The sequence below is a fragment of the Schistosoma haematobium genome, chromosome 5 (assembly GCF_000699445.3).
Source record: "Schistosoma haematobium chromosome 5, whole genome shotgun sequence".
Lineage (NCBI taxonomy): Eukaryota > Metazoa > Platyhelminthes > Trematoda > Strigeidida > Schistosomatidae > Schistosoma > Schistosoma haematobium.
The window spans coordinates 5365772-5376156 of record NC_067200.1 but is presented as its reverse complement, the minus strand read 5'-3'; the positions used below and the strand labels follow the sequence as shown (position 1 = coordinate 5376156).

The window sequence follows — 10385 nt, the reverse complement described above, 5'->3', positions numbered from 1 at the left end:
CGCGTGCCGGCTTGGAAGTTTCCCGAATTGTTTTTCGAATCAGTCGGTTTCGTGTTGGGAAAATTGCAGGGCTTTCTGCAATTTCTGGAAAACCTTCCATACTGGTTATGATACCAGCACCAGTCGGGGTTATCTGTCTCTCGTGGTCTAGAGACAGATCGCTTACGAGAAATGCTTCTACGTGGTGTGCGCGATCTCTTACGGTCGGTACGAAGACTAAGATAACGCGTGAGTGTGTGACATAAGTCGGTTATATCATTCTGAGTCGTTTGAGGCTTTTCTTTGACTGAAAATACCTCGGTAGTAGGTTTCGTAATTTCTAGAATGCGGTCGGCAGATGCAGCTAGCTCGTCTAAGGCGTTGTTCTGGAACGAGACCAGAACTGCTTGCACCTGTTGGGGAAGTTTTGACAAGAAGAGTTGTTTGAATAGACCTTCGTCGAAAGTTCTTAGGCCCATAACCTCTCTCATCCGTTGCAACATGTCTGTCGCAGAACCGTGTTGCAGGTCGATGTTATTGAAGAGTTGATCTAACCTTTGTCGATCGGTTAGATCTCCTCGTTTAAGAATCGAGCGTTTTAAGATTTCGTAAGGATCGGAAACATCACTAGTAAACATACTAGGTGTTACGTACCTGTTGAATTCGCGCGGTAGTGCCTTGACTACTGCGAGGAATTGTGCACGTGTGTCGATCACGCCGTGCTCGGAGAAGTCGGCTTCTGCGTAGCAAAACCAGGCTTCGATGTTGTCGGGCCAGAAAGGCATCAGTTGAAACGAAGGTGGGGACAAAGTCTTAAGCTTGAGTACTTTAGGTGTCTGTTCAGTCATGATGAAGTATGAAGTACGATAATGAACGAGGGGAAAAAATATATATATATATCCAAGAAAAAATACGAAAAAAATCACAATGTTTAAAAAAAAATAAAAAATAAGGCAATGATATATAAAAATCCCAAAAAGGAACAGACTCACAGTTGCAATTAGGTGTACCAGATCACGTCGGGTTCACCAATGATGATGTCACAGGTATTCAGTGTTTGACAACGCTTCTACCAGTAACACCTTCTTATGTATTTCGTTCCCACCAAGAGAAATCAAAAGACAGAGTCGAGGAGATCGGAAGAGTATATTTGGCGATGACCAATATATCGGAATTCTCTGATCTAATCTGGCTAGCGAATGAGGTTGATCTTGAGCACAGCGTTACCACACGTGATCTGGTGCGGATGCCTGACCGAGCGCCTTCAGCTAGGTGAGTCCACTAAAACATATGGTCAGCATCCAATGTCGAAAACTTAGTGCTATTTATTTTGGGGATTTATTTACCGCTACAAGGCAATGACAGTTCAACAACTATCAAATAGATATTAAAAATATCAAAATAATACATAAAGGTTTTTTCAACTACAAAGAAAGGCGAGTAACTGAAGCCTTTCATATATTGCTTAATCCTACTTCCCTCAATAGAAAAGAAGGCCTCACTATCCATCCGAATTGGACCATCTATCTGAGCTACCATGTGTGATTCTATTCAGATTTCACACCATTATCGTACTTGCTAATTGTACTCTATCGTTTCTCACTACAAATATCACATTTTTCATCATTTACCATACAAAAACACAAATATACAAACATGTCTTATATAAGTCACCTTAACCGGAATGAAATGACATTGACTTGGTTAGATCTGTTTTTGATTGATCGCACCTAATATTCTTCTTTTTTCCCTTTGCACTATTTACATTTGAATTAATTTTGATTTGATTATTTATTCTCTGAAGACATGGCTTACGCTAAGTCACGAAACATCAGAAAATTTAACATCTTTGCTTATTGGGATATTACAAATATTTTAATGATATTTATTTTTACTGACCACTTGCATAAAGACGACATTAATTCTGTGAATTAAGTTCGTATAATGAGTTGAGAATTCTGTATACGCCGTAGTTAGTATATTCATACAATTTGATTCTGATCAAGTTGAAAATAGAGTTTGTCATTTCTAATGAATTAAGTATATTTAAACAACAACCTAACATTCAGTCGTACATTCCAACTTTCATTCCACAGTGTTTTAGGTAGAATTGAGCGTACTACTCATTTCAGTAGTATTATCGATCAAAATAAATAGTATGTGCTTATGGTCAATACATCCAAGTTACTGTTCTGAGTATAACGAATGCAGACAGTGATAACGGTGAGGAATTCTGTCTATTCTGAATCACTGAACTAGATTTCAGTTGTTTGATCAAGCATCCTCACCAGGTCTTATTTCAGCCTTCTCTTAATAACCAGTTTAAAGATCACACGTTATGAAACTTTTTAATGCAAACCAAATATATCATTCCATTCAATCAAAATCTGCTCTCTATTTGATTATTCTGGCGGCGTTTCAATAGAAGAGACTTGTATACTAGAGTGGTTCAATCCCTCTGTATTAGGATCCTCGAACGCATTCACGTAATAACTCGAACAAATTATTCACAGGCTACAGTGATATTTATTTGATATAATCAAACACTACTTACCTTGGATTATTGGGACGATATCATGTCTCAGTTTATAGTTTTCTCTCTGAAGAAAAGTTGATTTAACCAAGCTGTTGTATTGAAGATGATTTAATGTATTGGTAAGAAGTGAATAATTAAAATTTGATGAATGAATACTTTTCAGGCATAGTTCAGGAGCTTTGTACACGCCTACGTAAATTTATCCATTTTAGGACTGATATAAACAGATAAATGAACACGTTTTTGTTTCATGATCCTACTGAAGCTAAGATAAATATCGCAAATGTTTCATCTGTTTTGGTTTATCGGTTGATGTAGCTTCCTGCAAATACGCCATAATAACACATATGTATTTGGTATTGGAATGAAAGAATTACACGTGCGCAGTACGATCACGTTGCCTGATGTGCGACTACTCATACGTTGATAACTTATAACTTGGAGTTATTGTTGGCAACATGATGTTCATCGATAAGTCTTCTGTGGTAAAAAGATTTCAAATATGATTGAACAATTTGCCAAGGATTCAGTATTATTTCACTGACCACATCATTTTATCGTGGATATGGGATAATTAGGTATGTTGGTTTTTCAAGATACACGATGAATATCTAGCATAGAAAGACTGGAGGAAATATTGTTCTACAGTCGAACAAATTAGTTAGTTTGGTGTCTTAAAGTTTGCAAATAAAATGAACTTACACAGTTTAATTAATTAGGTTAAATGGTACGGAGTACTAAAAAGTTGATGCATAATGACGAGTTCCATACAAAGACGATCCATAGTGTTGCGATTCGTTCTTCGCACGACCGATTCATACGGCATGCGGCCTCTTGATCTTGACGGTGGCTGTTTTATGAATCGTTCATTCGGTTCAGCAACAATCTGTTGAAAACCATTCCTGGTATTGGTAGTAGTGCGATGCCTCTGCAACTGAGTCCTCACACTTATTCAGTGCTCGACCTGGTATATCGTTAGAACCCAATGCTCTCCTACACTTCATTTGTCTGATGGCCATCCTGATTTCATTGAATGTTGGTGAGAGAGCAGCAATGAGATGTTATGCGTGCTACTTCTATGTCCATTGTGTATTCAAGTGTTCTTCAAAGTGATCTGCATTTCTGTTCTTCATTTCTTGAACCTCAGTGATTGGTTTTCCTCCTTTCTCGTCTACTGGCATTTCTGGCTTACTGTTGTAGTGACTCACATTTATCACGAGAACACGACTGGTTTAATAAAAACAATTATTATTATAACCAACTGTACCAGTGTTTGTTTTAATGTGCTTTTGTTTGACTGTGCTAATGACAGCTATATTTTGCTTTCATTCTTATACACACACTTTTGATTGTGACTTCGCGCGAATTCGGTTACGTTCTGTAACTAAGCTTGTATCCTGGCACGATCTCGGTATCCTTTCGATAACACGAGATCGCCAGTAAATATATCTCGATTTGGACCATTAACTGCCTTCTGATATTTGGCTTCTCGGGGATTTTATGGATTTATTTGGTTACGTTCAACCTTCGCCTTCTGAAATACTTGGCACGGGTTTCTCTGTAGCGGTGTTTATAGTTAACCTCAACTCGACGCCACGCTACACTATATTTCCACATAGTTTGTTCGTTGTGTTATATGGTTGTCTGATATTTCCTTCTGTTTCTTGTTTTTGTACTGTGATCGCTAGGTCTTCCCCATATTTCTACATGTTAACTCTAATGCTCCTCTTCACTCGTTTTCCTGCTTCAGTGTATTCTGCATGGGTCTTGACTTCCTCTGCTCTTGTTCAACTATTGCTAGTTACTATCATTTCGTTCTTCTTTTCTTGAATCTTGACCATGTTTTCCATAGAGATTCATTCCTTATGATGATGCTTCTGCGGACCAGCAGCTGCTTACACTTTAAAGTTAGTGTTTCTTCAACCTGTTTTCTGTTGTCCCACATTGCATTTTCTTCTTACTTCATTAGATCCTGTAAGTCTTGAAGCCTGTTTTTGTAAGTTAACCTGAATTCGTTGAGTTTGTCAGCATCTCGAAGGAAGATTTTATTGAACATTTTGTGCCACTGTTTCCTCGGTTGTCCAGTTGTTATTTAGCACCGATTTCATCTGGTTAACCATCGGATCTGAAGCTATGTCAGCTCTTGTAGCGTGGTGTCGAGTTGAAGATTAGCTGTGAACACCGCTACCAAGAAACACGTGCCAAGTAGATCAGAAGGCGTAAGAAGCTCGTTCCAAATGACTCCATAAAATCCCCGAGAAGCCAAATACCAGAAGGCAATTAATAGACCAAGTCGAGTTATATTTGGCTGGCGATCTCGTGGCATCGAAAGGATACCGAGATCGTGCCAGGATACAACCTTGGTTACAGAAGGTAACCGAATTCGCGCGAAGTTACAATCGAAGTGTGTGAATAAGAATGGAAGCACAAAATAGCTGTCATTAGCACAGTCAAACAAAAGCGCGTTAAAACAAACACTGGTACAGTTGGTTATAATAATAATTGTTTTTATTAAACCAGTCGTGTTCTCGTGAGAAATGTGAATCACTACACTCTCTTGAGATTCCCATGCTGCAAGATTTCTTCGTGCCTCTTTGGAGAAAATCAGTGCAACTCTCACTCCGTGTGTAAGTATTTTATTTTTTCATGACCAGAATACAACAACGTCCCTCCAAAATTTAACCGTTCCAATCGAGCTTGTGTTGAATGGATTTCATATATTCCGTGCATCTTCATGTTGTGTTTTCTTATTGCTGTAATTATTTGACTGGTCCTCCTAATCTCCCACATTGTGCGAACGTTCCATGTACGCATAATGATTGTTGTTCTGATTGTTAGAACGGACATTTGTCTCATGACTTCTGAAGAATATCCGCTCTCACCATGGGGCTTCATGATTCTTCTGGATGAGGACCCTTGAACACGGAACGTAGTGTATAAAGTGCTTATTTTTCATTTCAGTTGGAGTTTTTTAGCAAGGATTTTTCTACGGGTTGTTGTTGCTGACCACTTTTGCAACTCTTCTTCTTTACCCGTGTTTGTGTCCATCGGTATCCCAAGAACTGTTTGTAGAGCTTTACTTTCAGATAAAAATCGCCTATATAATGAAGGAAACGCAATTATATGTTTCGAGTTTAATAGAGTAGTGGTGGGACAACATCTATTTGTAAGTAATATTACGTTAGAAGTTGTTTCAATATATCACTGGTATTGGCTATATAATCATTTTGTTCTTGCTGACCTTGACGTTTGTTGTTAGGTTCTCAAGTTGCACAGTTGTATTTAAATGTTAGTGCAGGATTGTGCGACAGCCGTGAGAGAAATAAGTAGTTGAGCCTATGTTTTAATACTGGTAAGCGCAATTAGTTTTTATTTGCTACAGTTCTGGCCAAAGTTAAAACATTTAATATTTGAATGTCAAGTACTACAGCAATACTCTAAAATCATCTTGCATCAAACGAAAATAACTTGTATTAAATCATTATGAGGTCAAAATAAAATATACAACTCTCGACTAATTAATATCACTATTCATCAATTTTTCTGTCACTCACATCGTTATTACAAGCTTGTTGTTGGTCGGTTTAAGTTATTTTACAGTAGTATGTCAGTTCGATCTGTGCATGTTGTTTTTTATCTGGTTATATGTCTCATAGGTAGGTAGTTAAACGGAATACAGCTTGAGATTGCCTTTATTTAAAACAGTATGTCAATTTAGTCAGCTTTTGGCATTCCTCAGTACTGAATAAGTGTGTAAAAATTATTACATGGGTGCATATTTTCATTGTTATGGTATTTCTGTAAGTTCTTTTAATCAACTCTGCATGGTGGCAAATTCAGTGTCTTCCACAATTACTCGTTCATCCTTCAAGCCATATCAAAATTATGTCATCAGTTTGTTGCGCCTTAACTACCGGTGATAACTAAGACCGATATGATTAATGCGATTAGTCTTCGTTCAGAAGTATGTTAAACACCATAGAATTAGGCTTAATAATAGTTAGAGACTGCTTAACACTGCTTAAATTCGTCCCATGCATTTACTCTTTATCTTTTATCGATCTTGGGTCTCAGTACCCTGTCATACTTACGTTTCTAATCTATCTCTTTAAACTATGCTCTCAAGACTAATTCTTGGTTTTCATTATTGCCACTAAGTTTATAGCTCGTGTTATCTTCATCTCGCGTTGATGTGATATAATAACCTGAGTCAACTCACATTTGTCCTAGTTTCTACTTTCAATATAGCTGACTGTACAACTTGACAGTTTATTTTAAACTTTTACCTTTAGTAGAGATCGGGCTTTTGTGATTTCTGGAGTATACCATTTTCAAATAGGATAAAAACTTGTATTAATGGGTGCAAACATTTTCATTTAATTTTTCATTCCACTGATGTTCTTGATTGTTTTATGCGCTTTAAGATATCTCCATTTCTTTTTCAGATCCTTTCTCACAGCTGTTTGCAGCATATATTATTCTGTTTGGGTACCATTCCCAATTCGGATTTTAACCGTTGTTACTGATACACTTCTGGTTATAAAATGGGTGACGACGATCAAGTTGTACGACAAAGAACAGTAAGTTCCATCTGGATATAAGTATTAACGATATATTTACAACTTCGTAAACATAAACTTACTGTACGATGTACTTTTGCCCATAAAATTTGCTAGGTTTTATTATTGTCTGTGAAATAGTGCGGGGGATCAAGACTAATGTTCATTACTATTTATGTTATGCATTAAAGTTAATCATCTAGGTAACTTTATGCTAAGTACGTGTTTAGGTCAGACATTTTCTGATATACTCAGGGTTTGGAGGCTATTCTCTTTGGTCTCTGTAACATTACGGAGTTTAGTGTATAAGATTGTTAAATTACTATATTGAATATGGGTTTCTTATTATCCAAACCAATGATGCTCATGGGCTCCAGGTTCCTGAGGGGACGAATGGCGTATGAATCTATTATTAGTCACTGGCTACCATCGGACTATCTCCTTATGTTGCTCCTTTGCCTTGTAAATCGGACCGTCAGGTCAAAGGCTCCGGGTGTGGAATCCCAGGAAAACCACCTGTTTCGCTCTGAGCACCCGGGCAGTATCACAGCCCTCACACAAATCAGTGATAATTGCTACTGGCCTCACTTTTATTGTGTGATGCATATCTATTTGGTGCCCCCTTGTAACAATGTTTGTGTGTGCAAAAAAATAAACAAATAAATAAGCCATTTTTGTCCCATATTTTTTAAATCAAGCATAATAAAACATTGTCACTAGTTGACTTGGAATATGCCGGTGACATAGTTCTATTTGGTGAAGACGCTGATAAAATGCAGAGTCTTCTGACCACTCTAAACAACAATACAAGCATGTTCGGGATGCGATTCTCCCCCTCGAAATGAAAAATGTTGCTTCAGGATTGGGTTGCATTGACACCCGAACTAGTGATAGGGAGTGAAGTAGTTGAGTGTGTCGACCGCCTCACTTATCTTGGAAGTCTCATCAGCCCTTGTGGTCTAGTGTGTGACGAAGTCTCAGCCCGGATACAGAAGGTTAGACTAGCTTTTACCAACTTGCGTCATTTATGGCGTAGGCGAGATATCCGTCTATCAACCAAAGGACGTGTTTACTGCGCAGTAGTTCGTTCCGTCTTACTTTATGGCAGTAAAACATGGCCGGTAAGAGTAGAGGATATTCGTAGGTTACTAATATTTGATCATAGGTATCTTCGAAATATTGCTCGTATATCATGGGACCATCGAGTAAGTAATGTAGTTGTTAGGAAACGGGTACTAGGTAAGGATGGCAAATCCATTGGTGAAGTAGTGAAATTTCATCAGTTGAGATTGCTGGGACACGTGTTACGTATGCCCAACAACCGACTGCCTCGACGTGCTATGTTCAGTGGTATAAGAGTAGGTTGGAAGAAAGCTAGGGGTGGCCAGACCAAAACATGGCACAAGTCCATGAAGTCACTGACAAATGGACTGAGTCATATTGGTAGGTCTGGACTACCTGGTTGGCGACCACGAGATGATTGGAACCGATGGTTAGAGACCCTGAATGGCATGGCTCAAAATGGTTTGCAATGGCTTAGGTGCATCCACTCTTTGTGTTCTCCCGAATTCTAATCTTCTGAATTCTCCATGTCCCGTTCTTTTTTCTCTTTCCAAATTTATTTCACTGGATTATAACATTTTCTGATTACAGCTTATAATTTTACTACATCCAGCACTACGGGATTTGAGTCGACCACTGCATCTCTGTGCTAATGTGGTGTGGCAACTTGAACTGATGTACGTACGTACAAAGTTCTACGTTGTTACTGACTGACTATATGATCATAATTGTACATAAAATCCTGTTCTCAAATTAGTATAGATTGTACTAAGTGTCAAAAATGATTTAGTTTTAATCATTACTTTTTCTCCCACTAGAAATACAGGATACTTTCCATTTTGTCGCTCCGAAGTACCCCTTAGACCAATACAAAATCGTTTCTGATACTTGAAGGCACTTGTGATCACGTTTAAATGATCCAATATCTACCTATTCTATTATAGGCATGTGTTTGCAAGTTAGCTAGAAATATGAATTCATAGCTATAGTAAGTAACATAGTCGAAAAAGAAAGTTTCTTCCCTAAATTATCTTAGTTTACTGGAGTTTTTTCTAATGGTCACCGTCATCATATCCAGCGAATGTTTGAGCTGCTTCTGTCATGGGAATTTTCAATAATTCGAATGTCATCTGATTGTGCAAAATAAAAAACACGGTTTTTTCATTAGGGGTTTGCCTAAAGACAATGTTACTTGCCACTTATATCAACCTCTGCACACCATTAATCGTTCACATTGACAATCTAAATGTAACGAATTATTTATAGAAATATTGGTAATATCATCTGGTGTCGTACATCTATCGATTTGTTTTGAAGCCTATTACAAGATTAACATTATTAGTTCATGATGAGTATTCCTAAATAATTACATCCCAACTGTTGCTGCAGCCTTGACGTGATGCTTGGGACTGTCTGTCACTATTGCTTAGTCGTGCTGCACTGACTGAAGCATTCGTTTTTCTAGGTCCTACCGTGGCAGTTAGACTGATTGCTGAGCAGTACGACTAAAAGTCTCAAACCTGACTTCCGAGAGCAAACTTGTACTCCTAACTGTATGGTAGTATGGCGGGTGTAAGGTGTCCTGCTTGTGCAACTAGCATTCGCACAGATAATGTCTCTCCACAGCCGAAGGTTGGTCTTCAAAATAGCACACCTCATCTTGCCTCATGGATTTTCGTTGCCAGTAGTAAGTTCTTTAAAGTGCAGAACTAACGTGCCAAGTACTTATGTAAAGGCCATGTATGACCGATTCCAAGCAGTTTTTCCTTGAGTTCTAATGTTACACTTCAAGATGGTCAGAACAACACCTGTATCAGTTCCTCTTTTAGGTCCCTCACTTAGTGGCAATCCTTCTCACACTTGTACCTTCTATATTTTCTTAAATACAATAATTTTGAAGTCACAAATTACTCAGCCTAAAAGACTGAAACCTAACATCAGACTCTACATTTCGTACTTAGTGATAACTGTCTTCCAAAAATTATTGTCATACAATGGAATCACCAAGTAAGCAAACTTGAACATATTTTTGAAGAGATATAAGTACTTTTATAGCAGTATTACTAACCTGGAGCAAATGACTCAATTTAGTCGTTATGTGATTCATTTCCCACCTCACATCTTGCTCTGACTTGTTATGTTGATTTAAATGAAAGTTGTTTGAAAAACGTTTATTAGTGTTTGGAGTAAGAAATCACAACTGTCTGTTAAATTTCTGGCCATTGTTCAGAGCGTATAAGGTTACTATA

The 10385-nt window shown here is 37.9% G+C and overlaps 1 protein-coding gene across 2 annotated transcripts in view; it reads left to right on the top strand.

Annotated features, from left to right (window-relative positions):
- The first annotated feature begins 5752 nt into the window (after positions 1 to 5752).
- Positions 5753 to 10385, top strand: part of MS3_00009020 (uncharacterized protein) — a 35034-nt gene continuing 30401 nt past the window's right edge. For both annotated transcript variants that reach the window (XM_051217360.1, XM_051217359.1), the window contains exons 1-2: positions 5753 to 5867; positions 6961 to 7095. In XM_051217360.1, the coding sequence (XP_051064748.1) occupies positions 7060 to 7095 (36 nt within the window). In that variant the 5' untranslated portion in view covers positions 5753 to 5867; positions 6961 to 7059. The remainder of the gene's footprint in view (positions 5868 to 6960; positions 7096 to 10385) is intronic.